The sequence below is a fragment of the Penicillium expansum genome, assembly GCF_000769745.1.
Source record: "Penicillium expansum strain MD-8 chromosome Unknown contig48, whole genome shotgun sequence".
In the NCBI taxonomy this organism is placed as follows: Eukaryota; Fungi; Ascomycota; class Eurotiomycetes; order Eurotiales; family Aspergillaceae; genus Penicillium; species Penicillium expansum.
In genome coordinates this window covers 206,800-234,239 of record NW_015971175.1, presented here as the reverse complement: position 1 = coordinate 234,239, position 27,440 = coordinate 206,800, and the positions used below count along the sequence as shown (strand labels likewise).

At 49.2% G+C, this 27,440-nt stretch overlaps 10 protein-coding genes across 10 annotated transcripts; 6 read left to right on the top strand and 4 right to left on the bottom strand.

Moving 5' to 3' along the window:
* Window positions 1-478: 478 nt before the first annotated feature.
* On the top strand, window positions 479-3,162 carry PEX2_018160 (putative DUF221 domain protein; the record flags this gene model as incomplete). Its single annotated transcript, XM_016739091.1, has 4 exons — window positions 479-646; window positions 708-872; window positions 942-2,106; window positions 2,168-3,162. The coding sequence occupies 4 exons, from the start codon at window positions 479-481 to the stop codon at window positions 3,160-3,162; spliced, it is 2,493 nt and encodes an 830-aa protein (XP_016602978.1).
* Window positions 3,163-5,478: 2,316 nt separating this feature from the next.
* On the top strand, window positions 5,479-7,710 carry PEX2_018150 (F-box protein; the record flags this gene model as incomplete). Its single annotated transcript, XM_016739090.1, has 1 exon — window positions 5,479-7,710. The coding sequence occupies one exon, from the start codon at window positions 5,479-5,481 to the stop codon at window positions 7,708-7,710; it is 2,232 nt and encodes a 743-aa protein (XP_016602977.1).
* A 395-nt stretch (window positions 7,711-8,105) lies between these two features.
* On the top strand, window positions 8,106-9,731 carry PEX2_018140 (uncharacterized protein; the record flags this gene model as incomplete). Its single annotated transcript, XM_016739089.1, has 1 exon — window positions 8,106-9,731. One exon carries the CDS (start codon window positions 8,106-8,108, stop codon window positions 9,729-9,731), a length of 1,626 nt encoding a protein of 541 aa, XP_016602976.1.
* A 445-nt stretch (window positions 9,732-10,176) lies between these two features.
* Window positions 10,177-11,458, bottom strand: PEX2_018130 (3-deoxy-7-phosphoheptulonate synthase; the record flags this gene model as incomplete). Its single annotated transcript, XM_016739088.1, has 4 exons — window positions 10,177-10,328; window positions 10,387-11,292; window positions 11,342-11,396; window positions 11,453-11,458. 4 exons carry the CDS (start codon window positions 11,456-11,458, stop codon window positions 10,177-10,179), a joined length of 1,119 nt encoding a protein of 372 aa, XP_016602975.1.
* Window positions 11,459-11,894: 436 nt separating this feature from the next.
* PEX2_018120 (uncharacterized protein) lies at window positions 11,895-14,411 on the bottom strand (the record flags this gene model as incomplete). The annotated part of the gene is made up of 2 exons (XM_016739087.1): window positions 11,895-12,125; window positions 12,177-14,411. 2 exons carry the CDS (start codon window positions 14,409-14,411, stop codon window positions 11,895-11,897), a joined length of 2,466 nt encoding a protein of 821 aa, XP_016602974.1.
* Window positions 14,412-15,042: 631 nt separating this feature from the next.
* PEX2_018110 (uncharacterized protein) lies at window positions 15,043-16,281 on the top strand (the record flags this gene model as incomplete). Its single annotated transcript, XM_016739086.1, has 1 exon — window positions 15,043-16,281. One exon carries the CDS (start codon window positions 15,043-15,045, stop codon window positions 16,279-16,281), a length of 1,239 nt encoding a protein of 412 aa, XP_016602973.1.
* Window positions 16,282-16,786: 505 nt separating this feature from the next.
* PEX2_018100 (ubiquinol--cytochrome-c reductase catalytic subunit CYT1) lies at window positions 16,787-18,077 on the bottom strand (the record flags this gene model as incomplete). The annotated part of the gene is made up of 5 exons (XM_016739085.1): window positions 16,787-17,055; window positions 17,116-17,513; window positions 17,582-17,644; window positions 17,755-17,912; window positions 18,009-18,077. 5 exons carry the CDS (start codon window positions 18,075-18,077, stop codon window positions 16,787-16,789), a joined length of 957 nt encoding a protein of 318 aa, XP_016602972.1.
* Window positions 18,078-19,363: 1,286 nt separating this feature from the next.
* On the top strand, window positions 19,364-22,076 carry PEX2_018090 (uncharacterized protein; the record flags this gene model as incomplete). Its single annotated transcript, XM_016739084.1, has 3 exons — window positions 19,364-19,397; window positions 19,458-21,750; window positions 21,806-22,076. 3 exons carry the CDS (start codon window positions 19,364-19,366, stop codon window positions 22,074-22,076), a joined length of 2,598 nt encoding a protein of 865 aa, XP_016602971.1.
* A 1,042-nt stretch (window positions 22,077-23,118) lies between these two features.
* On the top strand, window positions 23,119-24,329 carry PEX2_018080 (putative extracellular SCP domain protein Pry1; the record flags this gene model as incomplete). The annotated part of the gene is made up of 3 exons (XM_016739083.1): window positions 23,119-23,418; window positions 23,472-24,128; window positions 24,222-24,329. The coding sequence occupies 3 exons, from the start codon at window positions 23,119-23,121 to the stop codon at window positions 24,327-24,329; spliced, it is 1,065 nt and encodes a 354-aa protein (XP_016602970.1).
* A 122-nt stretch (window positions 24,330-24,451) lies between these two features.
* On the bottom strand, window positions 24,452-26,867 carry EifCb (translation initiation factor eIF3 core subunit b; the record flags this gene model as incomplete). The annotated part of the gene is made up of 4 exons (XM_016739082.1): window positions 24,452-24,880; window positions 24,939-26,472; window positions 26,544-26,736; window positions 26,795-26,867. 4 exons carry the CDS (start codon window positions 26,865-26,867, stop codon window positions 24,452-24,454), a joined length of 2,229 nt encoding a protein of 742 aa, XP_016602969.1.
* Between the last annotated feature and the right edge of the window lie 573 nt (window positions 26,868-27,440).

The window sequence follows — 27,440 nt, the reverse complement described above, 5'->3', positions numbered from 1 at the left end:
GTATCAGATATATTGCAATGTAAACTACATGATCTATAGAAAGTATTTCAAAGTTAAATCAATGTAGAAGTACAATGCTGTCATTTTGCTGCATAGATCATGCAATGGAGGAATCCTTGGGGTTATCCATGCCCAGGTGTGCATAAATGATGACTCATCCAGATGCAGCCGGTCCCGGAAGGCCGTCATTGAACCTTGGAAGGTTTGAAGAAAGGCAGAAAAACAAAGGGGGAAACTCATCGATTGTTCACGAATTTTTCTCGAAAACCAAAGCGAACCACCCGAGCAACAATCGCGACACAAGCAGCAATCAAATAGTCTCCAACAGTCGGCTATCCCATCTCCCTGACGTCAACCATTTCGGTGATCAACGGAATCCTGCCGTATGCCCTTGACGAACCACTAGCTCCGACAGCCCCTTGGTCGTCGAAGCCACCACGGAAACCCGGGGTGCGAAGATCCCTTATAAAACAGAGTCATGTCTCTTACGGCATCAGCGGCGTCCGCTGTGTTCACCTTGCTTGCCGATAAGCCCGATGATGGAAGCAAGAGGCGATGGGAAGATCAGTTAAAAGAACAGCGCGATCTGTACACGCAATTTGTGATTAGCTCCGCGCTGGGTCTCAGCGCATTTTTGGCATTCTGTGTATGTGCCTCTATCACTAAGAGCTGTGTGTTTTGTTCATCGCTGATAGCTTGACTTCTAGATCTTGCGACCAAAATGGACCGAGTTGTATGCCGCGAGACGACGACAAAGAAATGCTGCTTCGCGGTTACCTGAGCTTCCGGACACCCTTTTTGGTTGGATCCCAGTTCTCCATCGGATCACAGAAGAGGAAGTGCTGCAGTCTGCGGGCCTGGACGCGTATGTGGTATGTTTGAATGATGCTTTGGCTTCTCTACTAAGCGATGGACCATTGCTAAATTGAGTCTTTGGGCAGTTCTTGTCTTTCTTCAAGTTTGCGATTCGATTCCTTTTGGCTGTCTTTATCTTCGCTGTTGCGATCATCCTCCCTATGCACTACAAATACACCGGTCAATATGGATTTCCTGGGTGGGATAACGTTCCCGACAATAAGACCATGAGTGCAATTGGTGAAATGGAAAAAGAAAAGCCAGTTACAGACCCTATATATCTTTGGATTTATGTGTTGTTCGCATATGTCTTCAGTGGCCTGGCCATCTACATGCTTCTTGATGAGACAAAAGTAATCATCCGCACTCGGCAGACCTATCTCGGGAATCAGACCAGCACCACTGATCGAACCATTCGCTTGTCCGGGATCCCCAGCGACTTGGGAACCGAAGACAAGATCAAAGAATTCGTGGAAGGCCTGCGAGTCGGCAATGTTGATAGTATCACGGTATGCCGACAGTGGCGCGAGCTAGACGAATTGATTGACGAGAGAATGAAAGTCATCCGGCAACTTGAGAGAGCATGGACGAAACATATGGGATACAAGCGCCCAAAGAGCGATGGAAATACGTTGCCATTGACCGAGCAACAACCTCGTGATCCAGACGATGAACGGTCCGGGCTCCTGTCCGGACATGAGAGCGAGGATGTCTCTGGCTATTCAAATGAAAGACCCAAAGTTCGTATTTGGTATGGTCCATTCAAACTTCGTTTCCGGATGATCGATGCAATCGATTACTATGAGGAAAAGCTACGGAAGATTGATGAACATATCCAAAACGCCCGAGAGAAAGAATACCTTACTACCGAGATTGCTTTCGTCACGATGGAGTCAATCGCCGCATCTCAAATGCTTGTTCAAGCGATCCTTGATCCACACCCGATGCAAATGTTCGCTCGACTTGCGCCGGCGCCGGCAGATGTTATTTGGAAAAACACTTACTTGACTCGTACTCGACGAATGATTCAGTCATGGTCCATCACCTTCGCTATTGCATTCCTCACTGTGTTTTGGTCTGTGCTCTTGGTTCCTATTGCCTCATTGCTGGAGCTGAAGACCCTTGAGACGATTGTCCCCCAGCTGGCAGAGTTCCTCCAGGAGCATCCGATCATCAAGTCGTTGGTTCAAACGGGATTGCCTACCCTCGCATTCTCGCTTTTGACCGTAGCTGTTCCTTATCTGTATGAGTGTAAGTTTTCCATTGAACACCCCCCTCATGTAGTCGTTCAAATAGCTGATTATCTTTGCAGGGCTCTCGAATAATCAGGGAATGGTGTCGCGTGGTGATGTTGAGCTGTCCGTTATCTCCAAGAACTTCTTCTTCTCGTTCTTCAATCTGTTCCTTCTGTTCACTGTGTTTGGAACAGCAAGTGGTTTCTATGGGTTCTGGGAAAGTCTTCGAGATGCATTTAAAGATTCGACAACGATTGCCCTCGCACTAGCCAATTCCCTCGAAGGCCTGGCTCCATTCTACATCAACCTGTTGGTTCTTCAGGGGTTGGGCCTTTTCCCCTTCCGACTCCTCGAATTCGGAAGTGTCGCACTATACCCCTTCCACTTCCTGTCGGCCCGCACGCCAAGGGAATATGCGGAGCTGTCAACTCCTCCCAAGTTCAGCTACGGTTTCTCCATCCCACAAACCATCTTGATACTGGTTATCTGCGTGGTCTACAGCGTGTTCCCGAGCTCGTGGCTGATCTGCCTATTCGGCCTGATTTACTTCACAATCGGTAAATTTATCTACAAATACCAATTGCTGTACGCCATGGATCACCAGCAACATTCCACTGGCCGTGCATGGCCGATGATCTGCAACCGCGTATTCGTGGGGCTATTGGTTCACCAGCTGGCCATGATTGGCGTTCTGGCTTTGCGCCGAGCCATCACCCGGTCGCTACTCCTGGTGCCACTTCTAGGCTTCACCGTTTGGTTTTCATACTGGTTTGGACGTACATACGAGCCCTTGATGAAATTTATTGCCCTCAAGAGTATCAATCGAGATCAGCCGGGTGGTGGCGACATCTCCCCATCGCCTTCATCGACCCTCTCACCGCCATCAGGCCTGGATCGCGATAGCCTTCCGATACGCATTGGCGGACAAGACCTCGAATTGCGGCTAAAGAAGTACGTCAACCCGAGCTTGATTATCCCGCTGCATGCTGCCTGGCTTCCGGGTCGCCACCCCGCCCGAAGCAATGGAAATGGCGCGTCCGCATTCGAGGCTCATCAAACACCGAACGTTTGATCTTGCAGGTTGTGCGGATTCAGGTTCGCATGATCTACCATTGTGCCGTTTGTCAATACACACTTTCTTTTCCTGCATATGTCTTTGATTCTTCATGTTTTACGATCTTGATACCTCGTTCGCATTCCACTATCTTGTTATGATATGTTTCCATGTTATGATATCCTTGCGTGATATGCTTGCTTTCCTTTTGGCGGGTTCGTCTCGCCTGTCCCTCGCTATTCCCCCTCCCGCGCAATAATTGATTTTTGTCATTTGATTTTCTAACCATTTCGTTCATGTGTGATATTGCATATATTAAAAGTAGAATATAGATTCTGTATGATACTGGTGATTCCGGAATTTCGTCGCTTGTTAATAATGTGGTCTATCTACCTGTCAGGCGTGAGCGGCTGCCTTCCAGACACACAATGCGGGCTCCAACCGAGGCACATCTCACATCTAGGATTCCTCGGTAAAGATCCAGATCGGGTTCGCTTAGGTTTACTCTTTTCTCGCATTCCTCAGTTCCAAAATAAGTCCGCGGGAAACGTGGCAGTGTCTGAGCACGAAGTCAATACAAGGTCTAAGCGAAGAAAGAGTGGGAACCCTCATGTTTCTTTCCTCTCTAACGAATGAATAGGTATTTAGACGTATGTAATTTGGCAGAATTATCCATAACAAAAGTGTGTTCAAAGGATAGACTTCAATGAGGCGGCCTGAGACATCGTTCTGCTAGGGGCCACATCACAATTGTGATCTATAGACATGGAAATGAAAACAATACCGTATCCGTCCAATAACCCTTCTTTGCATCCGAAGATTGAATTCGCAATTCGGCTCGATCTAACCTCCGGTGCGGACATACCTCGAACATCTACGGAATCACCGTCTTCTGGAATCCCTAGGGTCCACATGGTCGGGGCACATTCCTGAGCAGTGGGGGATGGCACAGTTGTCTCTCTTGCGGTGAGGAGATGAAACAGTAAGAAAAGAACAGAGACAAAACAAACTATCCTTGGGGGGTCGAGGAATGTGGGATATGGTGAACTAAATACTAATTGTTCAGGGATCTTAGTATTGTCTTAATTGTTAGGATCATCATCACACGATTAAGAGACATATGCATGTAAGCGGTGAGGGTTCGACAAATGCCAAGCCATGCGCTGCATCCGGGGCGCATTCCTTAATTCTCTTCCCCGAGATCCTTTGGAATGTCAGTGTTGCAGATTGATAGTGGGTTCTAGGTTCCTTTTGAGCATTGAGGGGGGTTTTTTTTCTCTCTCTCTTGGATTGTGACAGGACTCTCTGCTACGGTGTCTTAGTGAGTGGATTATTGTATTGAGCCATGGAAAGAAATGAAATAAGTCGATGCATAAAGTTAAGCTTGGTAGTTAGGCCCATGGGTCACTAAACCCTAAACCCCGTTGCCTCCGGCCCTAATGTCCATTCCATATAATATGGAATGGTAGTAGCTGCATTTACTGCATTTACTGCATGACTGCATTGTAATTGTAGACGGGTAATTGTCCACCTACCTAAATAGGTATATTCATTTCTTACATGTCTCTTGACGTGCTCCACTTTTTGTCAGGTTTCCGCGAGGTACATCTCAGGTGCCCTAGACCTCTACCTTGTAAATGTCGACGTCAGAATGGTAAATTGTAATTGAAATTAACCAGATGGCAAACTTATTTGACTTTGTTGTTGCCTCTGGAAATAATGAGGTGCAGTATTTAATTAAACAAGTCAGCCCTTGCCTCGCCCTCGAATCTCTCGGGTTTCAATTTTATCGTATCAAATTCCCGTCGCTGCACCGCTTTCAGACGTGAGGCCGATACAACCTTGCACTTAGCACGTACTTCATCCAAACTTTATTATCGTGAGCTTTGTATAAACCTTTCTTAAAAGAAACCTTTCTTAAAAGTGAGTGAACTTTTCTTCTTGAATTAAAATTACTAGCAGTTCGGGCTCGAGATATTGCAGATCAATGGGCTTACTAGTGTGATAGACGGTTCATCCTCAAGTGGACGCTTAACACACTGTATAGACTTGGTTGTGTGGATCCCCTCAGGTCTTTGCGTCACTCAATTGCGATCTTGGATCTTGCTACTTGGTGTATTTTCAATTGCTGAAGGCACTTCTGTTCTGGGCCAATCAATTAATTGCATCAAAAATTATCATTGATCCGATTCCAACAATCTGATTTCCAAGCAATGTTCTGGAATTGAACAAAGAGCCCGAGATCCAGTGGTGAATATTTGGTTACATCCTTTGCTCGAAGGGTATATCAACATGCCTGCGCTGCGGTCTTCGAGTCAAGACTATACCCGTCAAATGTCCACGAATGCCTCCCTCATGCACACCAAACGAAGCTCAACGAGGTCAATATCCTCGATTTTGAATAAGTCTGTGACAAGATACTTGGCACAGAGTCGCCAACTCTCAAAATGCAGTTCGACGAGCAAATCGTCCCCTCCCGCTGCAAATGTTGTACCAACAGAAATCCTACTTGAGATATTCTCTATGCTGACACCGCGGGACTTTGACAATGCTCGGCGGACATGCTCACAGTGGATGCGGGTTAGCCTGAACCAAAAGTTACTTGAGAACATGCTGAAAAGAGCAGGGTGGTGGGATGCATGGCTGCAAGACCGCGAAGCGCAACGCATCTCTCGATTAGATGAGAGCGAGGTTTGGAGAATGAGCCGCCGCTTTGCGACAGAATGTCTTCTTTCGGGGCGAAAGTTGAATGTCGAGAAGCAGGGCTTTGTGGCTACTGCCGTGGTAGACTTTTCAAGTCTGTCTGATTCTGCACGAAGGGCATCCCGCCGCACTCGACTTCAGCCTGTTATGCAGATGACCGAAGGCAAAGGGTCCGGGGTATCAACTTTCAGCATTAGCAGTTGCAGCAACTATCTACTCGTGACGACAGGCTGCATGATCTACATCTATTCTCTTTTGGGTCGAAAGTCTAGGTCAACATCTACAACAGACTTCAACGGTGCTCACTTGGCGCTAGTCTCGCGCATCTCGTGTCCGTTCGATGTCATTTCAGCCGCCATAGACACCAGCAAGCCCCAATTCACCATCGCTGCATTACTTTGCAATCGTGTTGGCATGATCTGTAACTTGGATATGGCTTGGGCTAAAGCCCCGACTACCAAGGGGTCTCATTCCAATAGCAAAATGGCCACCTCATCCCGCCACTTCTTCTACAACATCTGCACAGTGGAAAACCCACCCCGAACAGTTGCTCTCTTTCCAGGTCGGCCGATCGTCGCCTTCGGCTGCGCCGCGGGCATCGAGATTCATAGCGTGAATGAAAAAACACGCAATGAACAACGCAAGCACTTCACCCTCCCTCAACCCTCCGAAATCCTTCATTTCCTCCCAAGTAGTCCTGAAACACCCAGCGAACTACGTCTCATTTCTTCTCTATCGGGTCCAGGATTTCACGAATGCAAATGTCCTCCTTCGCCCTCCCCTTCATCTTCATCCTCTTCAATATCATCACCAAAACTCGACTCAAAAAACAACCAATTCCATTTCCTGGCAGATATCCAGTCCTTCAACCGCCGTCGCATTCCCCACGCCCCATCCCGCAGCTTCGTCCGTGCAACACACTGCCACCACTATCGTGCCGTCCCCATCAACGACGGTTTCCAGATCATGTTCATCGAACCACGCACGAACCTACTATGCATCGGCACCGACGCGCCAATCGGCGGGCCAACAAGCCTGACCCGCGCATTCGTCTGCATTCCGCCGCCTTTCTCAAACGCCCAAGACGGACAGATCAAGACACCACCCCCATCTCCATCCCCCTCAAACACAACTCCGCCTCCAGCAGACCTTCCAGTGCCAACAACCTTCACCGCGGGCTCCGATCTCCGCTGGGGTCTCCGTGTTGTCGCAGCCTATGGTGACCGCCTCGTGCTATACTCTATTCCCTTGGACGTATTCAACGTGATCCGCAAAGAACGCGAACGTCAAGGCGACGGGATAATGGGCGCTAGCGATCTCGCGCTTGACTGGTACGTTGATTCGGAGCGATCCCGCAAGCGGCGCGAGAGTCTGGTGCAGAACCAGAATGGGGATTGGGAGTTCCTTTTGTCTGTCTCATATCGGCCTACTGCTATGATGTGGCCGTTTAAGATTTATGGCAAGGAGATTGGATCTGTTAAAGGGACTGTAGAGCTTGCTTTGCAGTCCTCCGAGGGTGGAGTCAGGGTTTGGGCTTTTGGGGAGGATGGTAAAGGCACAGTTTTGGATGTTGATACTGGTGATACGTCCACTCGGTCTCTTGGTGTTGGTTCTGATGGGGGGTTGGAGGACCTTGGTATGGTTCGGAGTGCTGGTTTGAGTCGGCTGCAAGGTTCGAGGAAACGGAAGTTTGAGGAGGTGAAGACTGGGTTTGCTGGCCGATATGGCGCTGGTCGCCATTCGGCTGATGGAGTGGATGTCAAGCCTTGTGCTGCTGGTGTTCATGGTATACATCAGGATCCGTCTATTCGACGGTCATCTTTTGCAGCTTGCATTATAGACTTTAAGATTCCCTTGTATTAATATAAAATAGTGTGAATGTGAATTTGAATATACTCTTCTAAGGTGTTCAGGTGTCCAGGTGTTCTGGCGTCCTTTTGGCTTCCTTCCTCTTTCGTCCTATCTTGTCTCTTCCTCCTCTTCCTCTTCTCTTCTCTTCTCTCCCTTCACCTTTCACATTTCATCTCTCTTCTTTCATTCTCTCTCCTTTTCCATCCAGTCTGCCTTTCTGCTCTATCCATTCCTTCTTCTCGCCTTTCACTCTCATTTTTCCTTTCAGCACCCTTCTTGCAAGACCTTCCAGGCTAATTCCACGTTTGACATGGTAAGTTGATATGCATGAATTGTATTGTTGATCAATTATGCTCATCGCCACTTTCATCTAGCTCTATTGAACAAAATCCACAGTCACATCTACGATGGAGTCGACTCCCCTCGCCCACCTCCCTGGCGACTGTTGGCTACAGATACTGGAGTATCTGCCACAACAGGACTTGAATAGCCTGTCGCGAGCCACTCACGACACTCGTGGTTCAGTTGAGCCTTTCCTGTATCGATCAATCCACTGGGACTGGAAGCAACCCCCGGTCCGCAAAATCTTGCTCCTCCTTCGGACTATCTCCGAGCGACCAAAGTTGGCTCAATATATCCGACATGTCAGCTTGGTATGGTGGGATGTGGAATCCCAGGGAACAGAGATTTCAAGCCCCAAAGGAGACCTCAACTGGGCCAAGTCAGTGCTACAGTTTAGGCCCACTTTGAGATGGGCCCGGAAGGTTGTTCGAGACGCGAAGTTTCCGACAAAATTCGATACAAAATGGATCACACGACTGTTTGATGGAGACGCCTACGCCTACGCCACACTGCTAATCTCGCAACTTCACAACCTTCGCAGCCTTCGACTAGACTTTTCATTCGTGCTTGAAGGGGGCTTCCCTGGGGAAATGTTGCATCATGCTCTCTTTGGCAACGCACCCCCTGGCACATTAAGCCGATTCTCAAAACTAGAAATGGCCGACTATGGAAGCAATTTCCCTCTCACACGATTTCAAGAGGGTGTCAGTCTTGGTAGAACCTCTCAATTTATCCCCTGGTTTCACCTTCCTTCCTTGAAGACTCTTGAGCTATGGCTCTATAGCGTGGAGGGAATTTGCATCTTCCCTGCGGAGATGCCGAAAATATCCTTGAATTTGCCAAATCTGCGCAGTCTTGTTATTGCCAAGACACGTGTTTTGCCTGGGGACATCACCAGACTACTGTCTCAATTGCCATATCTGAAGTCTTTGCATGTGGGCATGGCCTACCAATGCCGGGCAACAGCCGAGTTTCTCAAAGAGCCTGAGTGCCTCCTTCGTTCGTTGGAAAATTTGGGACAAGCTATCGAGCATCTTTCTATCAGCATGGAACTCCTCCCATGTTGTGCAGAAAGCTTCCTTCAGCGTGCGATAGATGATGGTGGTCGGCCGTTTCATGGCATGTTGAAGAAGTTTCCCAATCTGAAAACAGCATCCTTACCGCTCAACTTTCTCATCGGTTGGGATATAACGGCCTACAGACTTCGAGATGTACTGCCATCCACTCTCGAAGCCCTTCATATAAGGGCTGATCTCTGGCAAATCACAAACCTGATTGAATTCGAAATGGAAGCACTCGAGGCATTAGAGTCATTAATGAGACACAAACAGCGTGGCTCCCTCCCTTCTCTTAGAACTTTCTCCTACCAAGGACAGCATGAGTACAATGACACTGAACTCGCTGCTCTGGGCTTCGAGGCAGATTTTAAGTACTCCTACTTAATTAAGCGGGAAGCACTGAATCTATTCTGTCACAGGCAAGGGTACAAGCTGTTTTCTCAATATGGTGACTGCACGCCTGATTTCATGGTAAGGGGTGCGACCTTGGTAGACAACATCGTTCACCGGCTACCTTGGCCGTTTGTTAGGGTTGATGAGCTCCCTGCAAGCGTGCCTCGACATCTAAGAACCGCGTCAATCAAATCATCTGATCAGCAGTCAAATGATGCGAATCCAGCTGGTCCAAATTGAACCAATGTCAACTTGACGCACCAACTGATGGTCATCATGTAATCTAATTCTTTGTATGGATAGCCAAGTTTTTCAAGACATATCCGTAGCGAATATCCATCTCCTCTTTTAATTTCCCCTAGAGATCTTTCAGCCAAGATACATAAGCATTTTAGGCCAAGTTCCGAGGTCGGCTTCAACGAGGTGCGTAGCCGTGGACCCTGATGACGGCATAGGGCTAATTTTGGCCCCATATCTCCACTATAAATGAGAACGCGTACAACAATAAAAGTGGACTCTTCGCTACTTTGTATATTGATGAGGAAGAGAAGCCGTAGCGGCAAAATTGCCCTAAGATGGAACGTGTTGTGAGAGCCGAAAGAAATAATATCATTGAACTTTTTGTCCACTTTGACACGCTTAAAAAATGCCCCGTCGTAATTTAACTTGAATATCTCAACCCAGCTTATTTTGTTTCCGATTTCTCGCGACGAGCGCGAACACCTTGCGCCAGAGTCTCCAATACTGACTCGGTATCCTCCCAGCTGATGCAAGCATCCGTGATACTGACACCGTACTTGAGACCGGCCTTGCCCTCTGCGGGGACCTTCTGGTTGCCTAGCACATGTCAATATAAACAGTTTTCCGTAAATAGAATTTTTTCCAAAAGACTCACCCTCATTGATGTTACTCTCAATCATAACACCCATAATAGCATCTTCACCGGCAGCGAGCTGCTCAGCAAGCACAGCAGCGACCTTCGGCTGGTTCTTGTGGTTCTTCTCGGAGTTACCGTGGCTGCAGTCAACCATAAGACGGGGACGCATGCCCTTAGCAAGAAGCTTAGACTTGGCATCCGCGATGCTCGCGGCATCGTAGTTGGGGCCCCTCTTTCCTCCGCGAAGGATAACGAAGCAATCAGGGTTACCAACGGTGCCCACAATAGAGACAACACCGGGCTTTGTGACGGACAGGAAGTGGTGGGGGTGCTTGACGGAACCAATGGCATCAATAGCGACATCGAGCGAGCCGTCGGTGCCGTTCTTGAATCCGACGGGGAAGGACAGACCGGAGGAAAGCTCACGGTGGACCTGGGACTCGGTGGTACGCGCACCGACAGCACCGATGGACAGACAGTCGGCCAAGAACTGGGGGGAGATTGTGTCGAGCATTTCGCTGGCGATGGGCATGCCCTTGTTGGTCAGGTCGACGAACAGCTGGCGCGATATGCGGAGACCCTTGTTGATCTTGAAGCTGTTGTCGATATCGGGGTCGTTGATCAGGCCCTTCCAGCCGACGGTTGTGCGGGGCTTCTCGAGGTACGAGCGCATCACGATCAGCAGCTCGTCGACGTACTTCTCCTTCATCTTCATTAGGCGATCGCAGTATTCGAGGGCCATTTCCGGGTCGTGGATGGAGCATGGTCCAATGACTACCATCAGACGCTGACGCTTGGTATCTGTGCCATGGACAATCTCGACGGCCTCATTACGTCCATCGAGGACGGTCTGTCGTGACTTCTCAGTCAATGCGATCTCATGCTGTAGGAGATTAGGCGGGGTGAGAGGGTTGTAGCCGAGAACTAAAGCTGTTAGAGACCAATTGCCAGTTTAAAAAAAAGCCAGACTTACTGCGAGAGTCTTCCAAATGACTGTGGTTGCCCACATTAGGGTTATCAATGAAGAACTGTGGAATTGGCAACGTCAGAAGTGTGAAATTCAAAATGGAGGGGCATGACTCACCGACATCGGAGGAGGAGGGGAGGGTAAGATGGGAAGAGCAGATTTTAAAAGGGTAATTGGGAGAAATCAAGGTGATCGCAGTGAATAGGAGAATAGGAGAATAACAGTTTATTAAAATCAAAAAAAAAATCGAAAGAACACAGCTCGCGAATGAGTCAAAAGCTCAAAGTATAAGAATTTCCACGTGATCACTCGGTGAGTTTAGCCCGCCGTACGATCGGCTGCCGTACCGGCGCTGGAGTTCCAATCATGGCGGTCCCATTTATAAAAGAGAAATGAGGACAAATGTGGATAAATATGGACTTGAGACATATTAATATATTATATGATCATATGATATTGGTATAAGAGTCTAGTTACTTGCATGCAATACTGCTCAACCTTGTGTCCCCCCTTGGAATAATATATGTAACCTGTAATTTCGCCTCTCTCCACGTGTCTTTCAGCAAGGTCCTTGTTGCACTCGGCGGTCCAGCTCCTGCAGTCCACGAATCAGGTCTTGGCATATATCTGCATGCTGTTCCTTGACAGATTGCATTTGCTGTCGGTATAGTTGCATTCGTGCTTCTTGCGCCTGGAACAGGTCATCAAGGATCCGACTACACCCCTCTCGGTAGATCTCCAGGACTCGGTTGATGGTGGCCTTTTCCGCCGCCAGCTGGGTTGACAAATGCTAAATGCCAGTTAATACAGTTCCATTGGTTCCATTCACATTTTGACTAACCGAATTGGTTTGTTGAAGCAGACGGTGTGCATCCTTCTGCGCCACTTGCAAAGTTAATATCCATTCCATATCATCCTTATCTCCCACCGTAGAGAATTGGTGAGACTTAGCAGCTGGCTGTGTTGACGCCGATAGATCTGTCCGGAATGATTGGTCAAGGTACCCATGATCCTTTGAAGGAGCATCACCTAATGCTCTCTCGTCGAGCGTTCTCTGTGAAGAACTCGGCCCAACCGTGGATACTTTCTCGGATTTGGCCTCGTCAGCAATGTCCTCCGGAGAACACGATTGGTAGTGCCTTTTGGGCGGCGGCCATGGGTGAGACCTCTCCAGTTTTTCCATTTGAATCCCATATTCCAGGAACATGTCTCTCTGGAACTTGGTCCACATGAGCCCCTCATATTTACTCTCGGTGGAAATACTGCATGAGTCTCGATCATATTCACTTGGACTGGTATCAGTGACACTGGTTGTCTCTTCGTCGCCCTTTTCGCCATCCAGGTCAAGCTGAGGCACAAACATGCTCTTAGCTAACTGAGGCATAAGTCGAGGGCTACCGTTACTATCAACAATACTGGTCTTTGGAACAGATTTTGGGGGCTCGGGGGATGCGGAAGTCGGTTCCATTAGGGATTTATTGGTGAGAAGGGGCTTTTGAGACTCCGGAGTATGGCCAGATCTATGTCCCTCGATCTGTCCTGCTGTGACATCATCAAATTTTCCTACATTTGAAGGCTCAGACGAGCTATCTGCCTGGCTTTCGCAGATGTTAGTGGCGTGTGAAGAGGTGGTCGGTGCAGATCTCATGGGTTGCAAAGTTGCAAATCCGGGGATATGTTCCATTTCCATGTGGTAATCAAGGATTGAAGGGCCGTCACCCAGCAAACCTCTGCCAGTCTCAAGTTCTGAAGATCTCGCTGGAGTTGACAACCTGTCATCACCCAGAAGCTTCCAGAAGCTTGCATCATCTGCCTGTTCTATCTGCTCTTCGTTGGGCGGAAGTGTTTTGGCAATCAATGCTGGATTGACAGTCTTAGGCTCGGTTTGGTTGTGGTGCATTTCAACTGGAATTGTTCTGTCCAGCACGCTTTCAATGTTCGGGGGTTCCAGCACTGTCTCAGCTGGCATTTGGTCGGACTGCTGCTTTTCGGAAGATTCATCGGGTTGCACTGGATCAGATGAGATAATGAGAGGTGCAGTTTGATCATTGACTGGTTCGCGCTGAGAGGGCTCTGCTCCGTGGAGTGCAAGCATCAACTTGTTGCCAACACTCTCTGCTCTGCCACGATGTTTGGGATGATTCTTTTTGAGAATCGTCTTATCCTGGCTGCTTTGTCCCTTTGTAAGTGCCCTTGACTCTAGGATGGTGACTTTTGAAGTGGTTGTGTGAGACTGTTCTTTGAGATCGATGTCGGAACTTGAGGATACCTTGGGCATCACCTGAACAGGTCTACCTCTATTTGCTTGTATATTGGACTGTGCCCGATGCTCTAGGATGCTGACTTTTGAAGTACGAGACGGACCTTCGCCACAATCTTCGAAATCTGAGGATGAATCAGTTGTCACCGATGTGCAGCTTCTTATCTCGACGATCACACTACCCTTGCTATTGTTTCCATGCTTGCTATGGCCATCTGTCGGTAGCAAAGGCTGTTGTGAAGCTTCGGGCACATGTCCATTGCGCTTCGTGGCAGAATCTTTGCTTTGCCCATCCAATGGACCCATATCAGAAGGCCCAGTATTACCCAGAGGAGCTGCAGGAGGCAAAGTGCTCGCGGCAAGCGTTATCAATGGCAATTGTGGCCCTCCTGTGCTGCTCTCTTTGGTAGTGGTGCTTTTCCTTGTGTTCGGTTTCCTGCGTTTGGCCGAGGTCATTTGGGGCTTTGATGGCATTGCTCGCTTGCTATCTTTATTTCTGTCAACTGTCTTCGGTCGTTTCGGGTCTGTATTGGCAACGGAGGTTCCTCCATGTGTCCCTTTATTCCCAACTATCTCATTGGGGGTAGGACGAAGATCTTCATCCCAGTCCACTTCTTGGGGTTTGTGTTTGGGTGGCCTTGGTTTTGTGAGCTTCAATCGAACAATCTTCGACTCCGAAGTTTGGGGTGGAGGGGCTTTTGGCTTTTCGCGAACTGGGCCTGTGAGGCCGTATTCTGAAGTCGCTGGATCTTTGATAGTCGGCTTGCTCCCCGTGTCTGGATTAATTGGTGCAGATGGGCCCTGAGCTGGCTTCATGGTTGTTATCATCATACACGTGGAGTCAGAACATGAAGATGGGATGTAAAGGAAAGGGAGCTCTCCAGAGTTGCCCAGCTGATGAGGGTGCTGAACTAAGCCCAGCTCCAGCATACGGCATGGATCACATGATACCTCAACTACATAATGAAACGAATATAGATTGTGGATAATCAAAGGTTGATTTGCAGTTTTCTGGGGAAACATGAATAGATCTAAAAATATCGAGATTGATAAGACTATATTCTGGAAGCACAATTCTATTTTTATCTCAAGTTGCATGCCCATGTGCTTGTCACATATTTGAGATCATATCAAAAGCACCTGCTTGCCCATATTATTCCCCCTGCAACATACTCCTCAGACCAGATCTAACTCGACCACCATCTTTGACTTCCCACTAACCCTCAGAATTAAAAATGGATCTTCAATCCTCGAAGATCCGATCGGCCCGTGCAAGCTCCGCGATCCGTCCTCGATTAATAATCCCCACCATTCGATCTGGTTCGCTGACAGTGCATCAATTCATGCGGCTGAGACTTTATAAGCAATGGCTAACTTACGCCTGATTGTTCCGGTAAGTGCCAGGTCTCACGTTCATACGCCCAATATTGCGTTATAGGTCTGCACAATGGCACAACAAGCGCCCCAAGCCAAAGAAGAGGTACCAGCATCTCGATGCTGGCTCAACGCAACCCTGCCTCTAGACCGGCTTCGAGGCCTTCTCCCCGCACCCCTTGTTAAGCCTGCGAATGTCGACCTCGACACCGACCCTATTCCCAGAACGAATGTTGACCGCCGTCGAGCCTCAACCGTCGCCGCTTCCCTCGATCAAGATGAGACTCTTCAAGAGAAGATCTCCACGCAGCAGGAACACGGGATTGGCGTGTCGGAAACTGTCGTCAAGGATGAGACAGTTCTCTACCTTGCATACGGGTCAAACTTAGCTTCTAAGACTTTCCGCGGAGTGCGCGGCATCAAACCACTCTCGCAAATCTCGGTGCTTGTCCCCGAACTTCGTCTCACCTTCGATCTTCCGGGAATCCCGTACGCAGAGCCCTGTTTCGCAGGCACACAATACAGAAATATACATCCTCCAATATACGATGAGACTGATTTGTCAGACAGTGAGTATCTGTCAGAGAAGGCAGCGCTCATGGGTCAGACACGGCAGGTGGAGGTAGTCTCGGATTGTGACAAGCGTCGATGGCACAAACCTCTAGTCGGAGTCGTCTACGAGGTTACACTAGCCGACTACGCGAAGATTATCGCCACAGAGGGCGGTGGTCGTGGATACCGCGACTGTATCATCGATTGTCATCCCTTCCCTCAATCCTACAACTCCTCCGACCCCGTCCCAGATTACCCCACGACACCATCTTTCAAGGCACGCACCCTGCTCTCACCAGCTGCGGACAATGATCGCATTAAATCGCAATCCCAGAAAGGCGATGTCACAGCGGCGCTACTGCCCAGTGGTCCAATGCTGTCGTGGTGGTATACCGTCTGCTTGCATTTCCGGCCGGATCCTAATTACGCCCAGCCCTCTGCCCGCTACCTTGGGTTGATCAAGACTGGCGCTGCAGAACATGGTCTGCCTGTTTCATATCAAGAATATCTTGCGCAGATCAAAACTTATCATATTACAACTACGCGTCAGAAGATCGGGAAGGTGATCTTCCTGGCTCTGTGGGCGCCTTGGTTGATTTTGATTTTGGGATTATCAAGGATATTCGCAGGTCCCGACGGTCGTATTCCGCCATGGCTGGTGGCTCTGGCTAATATCGCATTTTCGGGGGTGTGGAATAGCTATGATTGTTTCTTTGCTCCTGTCTTTGGGGATGGCGAGCGGAGTCTAGATGATGTCTAGATGATACCCGGACCTGAAGTTGCTTCTGGGCCTTTTTTTTATAGATTATATAGCCGTGTAGGTTCTTGTATATATATCATTGAGGAAATAATCATTGTACACTACTCATCTCATTCCCAAGTCACAGAACATACCATATCGTATTCCTATGATACAGACATGCACGTACAGACATAAACTGCAACTCTCGAGACTTACATGCATGCAATGGTCTCATCTGTCATAATAACAAAGGAAATTAAATTCAGATGACTCCTCGAAGCACACAGTTTTCGAAAGGAAATGAAAAAAAGAATATATCTAGGATACAGATACAGGTGTTCGGGGAGCGTTCTAACAAAACACAGACACAGCGACCAATAGATAGACACAAAAATGACGAAACAGAGAGGCCTCTTTGAAGCACCTGTATCAAAACCGGGGATGTGGTATGGGTTCCCCAAGTCGTACCGGCCTCTTCAGCCTCTCACATTTTCCCACTCAAAAAAAGGCCTTGCTGCAACATTTAACGGCGGGGGGCAATCGGGGGGCTGTACACGACCTTGCGGGTCTTGAGAGGGGCCCACTTGTAGCGCTTGACCCAGACGGAGATGGCGAAGAGACCGGTCAGGAGGACAACGGACTTGACGCCCATCTTCTTGCGCTCGTCCATCTCGGGCTCGGCGGACCAGTTCAGGAACTCGACGACATCCTTAGCCATCTGAGAGGTGGTAGCGGGGGTACCGTCCTCGTACTCGACAACACCGTCGAACAGGACACGGCCCATAGCAATGCCTATTACTGAGTCAGAAATGCTAAAAAAAGAAACAATATTATGAGCTTGTTGTTACGTACCGGTACCGGGGAAGTAAGGGTTGAAGTTCATGCCCTCAGCGACGGCAGCACCAGCGGGAGGCTCATCGGGGTAACCGGTGAGCAGGTTGAAGATGTAGTTGCAGCCACCGTGACGGCCCTTGGTGATCAAGCTGAGATCGGGAGGAAGAGCACCACCGTTGGCGGCACGGGCAGCCTCCTCGTTGGGGTAGGGAGCGGGAATGTAATCGGAAAGCTTGCCGGGGCGCTTCTCGATGTTGCCCTCGTTGTTGGGCTCGGTGTCGTACTCGTTCTCCTCGGCGAAGGCCTTCATCTCGTCGACAGTGTGCATGGTGCCGACCATTGAGCGCCATGGGACACGGGTGAGGGAGTGGCAGGAGGCGCAGACCTCACGGTAGACCTGGAAACCACGGCGGAGACTTGGACGGGGTCAGTACAATGTATGCTGGCGAGAGCAAAAATGTGACTTTGGGGAGAGAGCACTCACGCGGCGTGATCGAAGGTCTTGTTGAAACGCTCGTGGACCCAAGGGTACTGAGTAGCGTGGAGTCTGGATAAAATCACCCGTTAGCTTCCACCATTGTTCTCAATATGGATCGCACAATCCTCGGCTGCGGCGAAGCCACTAGCACGACGATCCTCCTGGACAATTTCACTCACCCCTCCTCAGCAGGTGTCATGGCGAATGCCTCCTGTCCATAGAGGTGGTAGTACCATGCGGTGGAACCGGCGGCGGCGGCAGTTGCAAGCGCAGCAGTGAGTGTGAGGTAGAAGGGGGAGTTGGCGGCCTCGGCGCCGGCGGCGGTGGAAGAGGCACGCTATTGAATATTAGCAATGGAACCCTTCTGTGATCCAATAGATATCCAAGGAATCAATTGTCCTCTTCCATAAAGGTCAATGGGGTAAGGGCGTACCGTGGACTTCCCGAGGGACTGGCGGGCGATGGCCCGGTTGGACGCGCGCAGAATCGAACGTCCCAGCATGACGAAGTTTAACCCAAGCAATTGAATTTGATTGGGAATGGGTGCTGTATCGCCAAAGCGCGAGAGGGGTGGGTGGGGAGAGGAGGGGGGATGGTACAGGAGAGAGGTGCTGGAGGTTGAGGTCGAAGTCGAAGAAACTTGACATTGATGATTACCCCCTTGCTCTGATTGGCTCCCGGCCACGCTAGAAAACCGACTCTCGGAACATCACAATTCTGCTGACTTATAATGAATTGATCTATATAAAATATACTAATTGATTATGTTAAATTATTACTTTCTGTCTATAGCTTCCTTGTCTTCTTCTGGTCCTGTGTCGTCGTTTTTTTTTCTTCTCCGGTTGTGCGTATCCCGGGATTCACCGAGAAAAACACGCATCACCGGAACAACACTTTTCTGTTCGAATATAGCTAGAAGACCTGTAAATTAGCTTGCTAATCACTAGCTACATATGTATATATATCACACCACTCTATCTTTTCCCCAATATTCACAATCTTCCACAAAGGTCGGGGTATCTCGGGATCTCCTCTATGCCTCCATATATAGCTATGTATTACTATAGCTATGTTTGGCTATATCAGCTTGTGTTGTAACTTGTGTTATATCAGAGAGAATCCCATTGATCTAAATGACTTTAGAAGCTCCCATTAGCTCAAAAAGAGGTTGCAATTGGGAGATTTCTGTTCTTTGTCAAGTCTCAACCCTACTGCCGATGTATATATTTAGCCACCAAATTGCTCCAAACATCTCCAACTTTTGTAATTTACTCTCCTCATGGTAACCCAATCGCTATGTCTGAGCTTTATATAGCACCTGAAACCAAATATCATCCCACCCTCTTAATTTCTTTCAATTGAAGAAAGCCCGATTCGTCTATATCGTACAGATGTGCTCGACGCATATGACAGAGCGGTGTACATTTTGCCAGCCGGGGGAGGCGGCGGCGTTGGACCCTGTCCGTGCGTGATCGTGCAGCATTGGAAGGTGGTTCCTGATTTGCAGTTGAGAAATGAGTGGTTAGATGCGAAGATGTCTGCATGATAATTTGACACCAAATATACCCCGAAGACGCCGTGTCTGTTCGATATCGAGATCGTACCATCCTCCACAACCCCGCGGAACAGCTTGGAGCGAGTCCGAGGCTGCCTCAACCCAGAGCTCCCCACGAGTGCTTTCTCTTCCGATGAAGAGTTTAGGAACACAATATGTCAGGTGCAAAAAAAGGGCCCACGGCCGCAGCTCGGCCACGCAGAGATGTGCTGGCCTCGCTGCGCATGGCATCAATGGAAGACATCTCCAGAGCTGCTCTCCCAGCAGGTGCGTGAGATGAAGACATGCGGTGGTGGGGGAAACACATGCTGACAGGAGGACAAACAGAGATCGTATCCTCCATTCTCGATTATGTCGGCCCCGTTGATCTGATCCGAGCAGCACGGTCTTGCAAGCTTATGCACGAGATGGCGTATGACGATACTCGATGGGTACACAGGTTGAAACGAATCGGGTGCTGGGATGAAGCAGATGCTAGGAAGCATGCCGAGGTGGTATTTGGGACTGTCGCCAACATGGAGGTCGTCGAGCAACAAGAGGAGGCTGAGTTGGGCGATGGACCAGTCCCTGCGATTGCTGCTAGCGACGACCCTTCCAATGACCTGAAAGCAATATCCGATGGATTCGATAAGATTGAATTGGTGAATACCGCGTTGCAGCCCAATGTGTTACAGGATCTCCTGGATGAACCCGTCCTGACGGTGTTGAAAAATGTCAGATCAATCCGGGGGGAGGCGCGCCAGGAATACGGCAAGATACACGCTGCACTGGCACCGTTTTATGAGGACATCGCGCGAACTGGACCATCCTCTGAAAACTTGGTTTTCACGAAATACAAAGATCCCCAGGCCCAAGCGCAGATACTGGCACAGTTGCTAATGTTCTCCAAATCTGATATGACAGAAGGATGGGATGAGCGGGTGGACAGTTTAGAGCGTACCATCTCGATGTTTGAGACCGCTGCGCTGAAGGAGTTCCGTCAAGGGTATGAATCAGACGACATTGATGGGACCATGCGGAAGTACGCTCACATTTTATGGACACTCAACGGTGGGCAAGCTGCCGTGGACCTCTTCATCCATCACAATCACCTGATGACTCGAAAGTCCGACCTAGGAAGCGTCGCTTCCTGTATTGATGGATCGACCGGCCAGGTCAGAATGGACCAGACACAGGCTTTCTTCACACGTCTCAGTGTCGCATTCAACGATGAAATATCTATTATGAACCGCGTCTTCCCCCCGGAGTTGGACGTCACATCTTCCTTTATGACAAAAGTTGGCCAAGATGTGTTGTATCCTTTCCTCACAGCAATATTCGATGAACTGCATCGTGTCAGCATTGGGTCATATCTCACTGCAATTTCAGCAACTTTCGTCCAATGCATGAACCTCTCAGAGGCTCTGCTTCCCATAAAAGGCTCTGATGCTAAATTCGATGAGTATCTTGATAATGTCGTGATCAAGATATACGAGCCACACCTTGATCTGTATTTGGCAGAAGAACTTGATTCTTTCAAGAAGGCCTGTGAATTTACAGTGAGTGAGTGGGATCGGCATCTCTCTGAACAAGCGGCCTCGACAGAGTCCTTTCTGATGTCGAATGTTAATCGTCAAGCCGACAAACGAGACTTCCTTACTTCTTTCAAGAAAGTGATCATGATGCCGGTAAACATTCTACCGAGCTTTTCAAATGCCAAATCAAGCGAAGAATCAAAACCAGACACGGAACCAAGTAGCCAAAATCCGTCGCAACTATCCAAAAATACCAATCGATTTTCGACAATAACGTCGCCTGCCCCGGTGGCCGTCGAGGAAGTTCCAACTACAGAGTTGGCAGCAAAAGCGGCCATCATGAAGACGAAGATGGAGGGTATCCGCTCATTGTTTAGCATCGAAATTGCACTTGATCTAGTTCATTCCGCCAAGTCCAGTTTGGAGAGAGCTGCTCAATTTGTGCGACTTGGCGGCGAGTTCGGCCTTGCAGCGAAGCAACAATGCGAGGCAATCTTCGTGACACTGCTTCGTATATTGGGATACCAGCACGTTATAGTTGGATTTGATAAGGCTGTCAGTCATCTATCTAACTACCGACCCCGCGAACAAGGGGAGCGTGACCAATCTGGAGTCGAGCCCCTGGTCACTTTTTTGGAACTGGTCAATGTCGGCGATTTGATTTTACAAATGATGGATGTATTCTACGAGCAGGAATTGATCGGCATGAGATTGACTGATAGAAACGATTTTGTGGACCCTGCCAACAAAGAAAAGAAAAAGTTCGAACAGATGCTCGATGAACGTGTTGCAGCTGGCCTGAATAAGGGAATCGACGTTCTCATGGAAGAGGTGGACTACATTCTGGCAACGCGACAACTAGCCACCGATTTCAACCCCGGTGTTTCCTCAGATCCACACCGACAGACAATGGACGTAGGCGTCAGCGAAGTCGCCATCGCTGTCGTCGACGTGGTTTCATCGCACACGCAGATGCTAGTCGGGAGCACGGACAAGAGCACACTAGATGTGTTCAATCAAGAAGTCGGGCTCCGCTTATTTACCGCTCTATGTAAACACCTCAAGCGACAGCGCGTCAGCGTGGAGGGATCACTCAAGTTGATCAGGTATGTATTTCGATCTTCAGGTGTCCAAAATTCCAGAACTGACTTGACTACCTAGCGACATGAACCACTATTTCAAGTATATTCAAACGTTGCGAAACAATGAGCTCCTTCTCTATTTCACGGCATTCCGTGAGCTCGTGCAGATTTACCTGATCGATCCCGGCGACGCTAAGGAACTGGCGACTGTCATCGCCGATGCGGATCGGTTCCATGGAATTTGGCGTGTGGAGGAGGTCTATGAATTTGCTGAGCGCCGGGCTGACTGGTACTATGTCAAGCGGGACGTGGAACGAGCTATGTATGGAATTGGTTGCAATGTGATGTAAATGGATACCGATACCCCCGGGAATTGCATAGCGAGTGGCTTATATTTACCTGCAATGCGAATATGCATGTCAGCATGGGTTTTTCTCCTAGAGTAGATTGGTGTGAATATATACAAGAATAGTCGGCCGCGTTTGTGGCCTTGTGATGTTCTTTTTTAGTAGGTCTTTTTAGATGTCTTTCGCTTCGAGATGTATGTGACGACAGTAAAATATGCATACTTTGTGCGAACAAATTTTCTATGTATAACCAGGGATCAACAGCCATGGATATACAATTATTTAGATATTTGCTTCTGAATCCGTTTGATACATATAGGTAGAGATATTGCACATTGTCTCGAATTCTCAGTTTCAGCGAGACAAAAGAAAGCGAAACGAGACGAAATCAGATAGTCTAGCTCCACAGAGCAAATGAGATAGATGAATCAAATATGAAATATGAAATATGAAATATCAAATATCAAATATCAAAGATGAAATAGTTGGTTACGATGCAACCCCTGTTCCTCTAGCCCTGAGAGTCTGACGTCAACACCGGCGGCTACTGGAACACCACTGCAGCGACTGAAACGGACACTTTTCTTTTCTATCCAACTGTCTCCCTGCCCAGGTTGCATTCTAAAACACATTAATAGAATTTCAAAATGCCTTGGACTTTTTGCTTTATTTCTGGTTCCCCAGGAATCTTCTTCATCCTCCAGGTGTTGAGTACGTCCCCTGAGCTCTGTGAAGAAGGTTATCTGACTGGTTTTCTAGATACCTGCATTGTGCCAGCTTCTATGAGAACACAATATACACAATAAATGGCCATGGCTGCCTAATACAATAGACAATACACGAGTATTGCATCACCACATTTCCATCCAAAAGACGTCGTCACAGTTTAGGACCGCTTCCAAAACCGGATCGGAGCCTGGCCCTACTACTATTGATCCAACGACCATAAGAGAAAAAACATCTCATGTCATGCAATAGCAAATCAAATCTACGGTCATCACCTGTCCACAGCTTCACCTCAAAAAGAGAAATCCCAATTCTCCAAATGGACCAGAACAATCACACCAAAACTGCAAGATGGCTGGCCATCCTTGTACTCCTCACCATGCAAATACTCAGCGCAAAAGCTGACGTAGTAACCGTCTGGACTACGGTTAAAGTGCCCGCACCAACCCAAACAGCGCCCCTATCACCATCTTACACTTCCCTCAACGAGTTCAAAGACGATATGTTGAAAGTCACGAATGAGTACCGCGCCAATCACGATGCAGATCCACTGGTATGGAACGACACGCTGGCCGATTACTCGCGCGAGTGGGCAGAAGCCTGTATCTGGAAGCATTCGGTATGTATTAATATCTACCAAACAACGAGCCAATAATGCTAACATCACCACAGAAAAGTAGCTACGGCGAGAACCTCGCATACGGATATCAGAATGTCTCTGCAGCTGTCATCGCCTGGGGCGGTGAAGGTGCCATGTATAACTTCGGTAAGCCGACAGGCTTCACTGAGGAGACAGGGCATTTCACTCAGTTGGTATGGAAGTCGACTACGCAGGTTGGGTGTGCTGCTGTCAACTGCGGGTATACGAAGAATGGCAACGGGAAAAGAGATGACGAGATCGAAATGCGAGAGGATGCCTTTGAAGATGATCTTTTTGCAGAGGATGCTTTCGAAGGAGTGCTGATGGCGCCTCGTTTCAACACAGATGAAGCCGGACGAGACGGCTTGGAAGGGCTGAAGGTCGCGCGAGGCGAGGCGAGGGCTCAGGGGTGGTATGTGGTTTGCGAATATACACCCCCTGGAAATGTTGTGGGCCAGCATGACTCCTACTTCAAGAAGAACGTCTTGCCAAAGAAGGCGCCTGCAGTCGACTCGTCCTCGTCGTCAACCACGACTTCCGAGGCTTCTTCTACGTCTACGCCTGAGCCGTCGCCGAATGCCGCGACATCCACTACCATCGGGAGTCAGAGTCAGCCTACGGGAGGTGCTATAAGATTCGCGCTGGACTCGACATTGGGGATGATGCTAGTAGCATTGGGAACGGTGGGGGTCAGCAGGGGGCTTTACAGTTGAGATAGCTTACGTTTAAATGATTTAAATAAGAAATACAAGGTTGAACTTTGCTAGGAACTGGTTTCGTAGCCATCTCTCATGCTTATCCACATTGCACATTTGGTCGGGAGGCGCACCGCTCGATCTATTGATTTTTGGAATGTCCCGATCCTCACTGGGCTTGCCCAGGGGACCTAAAAGAAACACAAGGGGACAGAAGGCTGGGTTCAGGCACAAGCGCGAAACGCCAGCAGAGAAACAGGGGGAAAAGAGGAACAAAAGGAAACACATTATTTGCGAAAATAGAACAGACAGAATCATCAGCCAATGACCTCCTCGGTCTCCTCGATAATCTCCTCCACAATCTCCTCGACGACGGAGTCGCCCTGGTCTTCGACAACCGGGCGCGCGTCGCGGGCGGCCGTGGGTAAATCTGCGTCCTCGGGGAGGCTGAAAGCCTCCTTCTCTTCGGCCAAGAGCTCCTTCTCCCGACGGAGCCAGGCGAGCCACTCGCTGAGTACACGCTTGCGGGTCTCGACAACGGCGGTGTTGGCGATATCCACAGCGTACTTGTCTTCCTCGTCGAACTCCTTTGAGTACTCGCGGAGGTTCTTGCGCACTTGCTTCTGCTCCTCCTTGCTGAGAAGAGTGGCAGGGCGTGGGCGCCAAAGGAACTGCTTGAACTTTTCGGTGGGGTTCTCGGAGAGGGTGGTACCGGAGAAGGTGTGCATGTTCCAGCCGTTCTCCATCTATAATGAGGTCAATATTGTGAATCATAATCAAAAATAGAACTAGATTGAGTCTTACCGAGTGAGTCCACACACTGGCGCTGCTGACAACGTAACGACCGGTGGAGTCCCAGTCGACATCGGTGACACCGTAGTGCTCGACAGTCTTCATCAACTGAAGATTGGCTGCGAGATCCTTTTCGGCCTCGACCTTCTCGCCCTCGAAGTCCATATCCCAGAAGTCCAAATCGAAGTTGGTCTGGGAGTGGACGGTGGCGACAACAACAAATCGGCCCTTGGGCGACCAGTAGATGCCGTTGCTGGTCTTCTTCTCAATAGTGCGCACAAGCTTGAAGTTACCGGCAGTGTAGCCCTTCTTCTCAGGCGCGAAGAAGGAGACGGAAGTCTTAGGAAGGACGGCGGCACCAGTTGGTGCCTCGCCGTTAGCGATAACGACGAATCGGGATCCATTAGGCTCCCAGGCAAAGTTAATCACGGTATCCTTAAGACTGTCAACAACCTCAACGGGCACACCCTTCTCGCGAACGCGGAAGATCTCCAAGTTAGTGGCCATAGACTTCTTCGACTTGGAGTGACGGTCGACCTTGACGCAGACGTAGGCACCCTGTGATTGCCAGTGCAACTTGACATCGGAAACGTTGAACAGGTTACGGGTTCGGACAATCTCCTTTGAGGGCACGCTCATCATACCAACACGGGCGGGGTTGCTGCCGATTTCGGGAGTCCAGAAGCAGAGTAACTGCTCGTACTGCTTGATACCCTCGCGGGCGACGGTAGCAGGGGACCACTCAAAGTCCATAGCACCCTCAATCTTCACGGAAACGCGATCAAGAAGGTTCATGTTGGGAAGTTCGTAGATAGAGAGGGATTGGCCCTGGTACATGCGAGCAACGTACTTCTCGTCCGCGGACCACTTGAAAGCAGGCCACTGCACCTTCTTCTTAGGTGCAACATCGCCCTCGATCTCGGCAGGGGCAGCCAAATCGTGTGACACAAACGAGCGGAGAGGCTTGCCAGTCTCGATATCCCAGACAATGATGTTCTTGCCATCCTCCTCGTAGGTCAATATGGGTTGGCCTTCCTCGACCTGGATGGGTCGTGCTGACCATGTTGTCAAGTAGCCCTCAAGTGGGGAGAACTCGATCAACTGAACGAAGGGGTGGGGGAACTGCTTTTGCTTGGAGAAGGACTCGCCACCCCAGAGTTGGACACCCTGGGGGTGGACGGAGGCAAGGAATGTACCCTTGGGGGACCATTGGACGAAAAGTTGTGTCCAGTGAGCGCGATCCACGACATTCTCCGGAGGGTTCGTCTTGTTGTTCCAGAACACGCCAACCTTGTCGTTACGGTAAAGGGCGAATTGATCACGGGCGCTGGCATCTCCCATCCATGAGCGCAGGTGCTCCTTCTCCTTGAACTGTTCCGGGACGGGTGCCTTGTATTCTTCATCGACGCGACCTTCACGACCATAACGCTCGATATCCATCAGCTTGTTGACAGCCATAATGTGCTTCTTATCGAGAGGGACGCCGTGCAACTGCTTGACGGCGGCAACGGCCATTTCCGGGGTTTCATATTCCACAAATGCGAACCTATATCGCCCCAATGAAAGTTAGAAATCGTCCACGGTTCCTCCATATTTTATAGGATATCCAATACGCACCCTTCGGTCATCTTCTTGTCGTTAACGGGCATGAAAACCGCATCTTCGGAGGTGCTGCCAACGGAGTTGAGTTTTCTCAATAAGAACTTGACGAGTTTTTGTCGGCTATCTTCGGGCACAACGGGGAGGCCATCGATAACGATAAATGTATCCAGTCCCTCCTCGACCTTCACTTCATATTGCTCCTTGAGATCTGTGGACTATCGTGTTAGAGAGAGGGGCACACAGACCACGAGAAATCTTGCACTCACCGGAGAAATCAATCTCCTCCTCCTCTTCCTCGTGGAGTTCCTGCTCGGACAGGGTATCGAAACTGGGCGCCATGATGGGTATACCGAAGGCGTCTAGAGGCTTCGGAGCAAAGATAGATCGGTGCAATCCGCTGATGGATTTTCGGGCAGAAACAAATCGCGGCGGCCAAGCGGGTTCTTTGTGTGGACTGACTCAGCACTGAGTCAGCATCTGTAAATTGATAGATGCCTCAGGTGCTAACGTCCACGTGACAGCTACGTCCTGGCACCATACGCCACGCAATTCCAACAACACTCATTGCCCTAAAATGGATATCCCAAAGGACATCCCAAAAAACATCTCAAAAGATATCTAAAAAGACATCACAAGACTGCAAATGCGGCTGACAATTCTTGTTGACTTGAATCAAATACTAGTATTTTATTCAGCTCTCAGCTCATCATATGTTGACCTAATAAAGCAGCTCCCTACAGTAGTGCTAGCCTTCAACAGTTTCTCTCGAGGATCCTCCAGCTTATGTGGCGAGCTTTCACTCACACAAAAGAAAAGGTCCCAAGGAGCCTCCTTCCTTTTCAAAAAGCTGTAACTCGGCGTGAATTTTAAGGTGAGCTTTTGGTGAGGCAGATCGAAAACTGCTTCGATAAC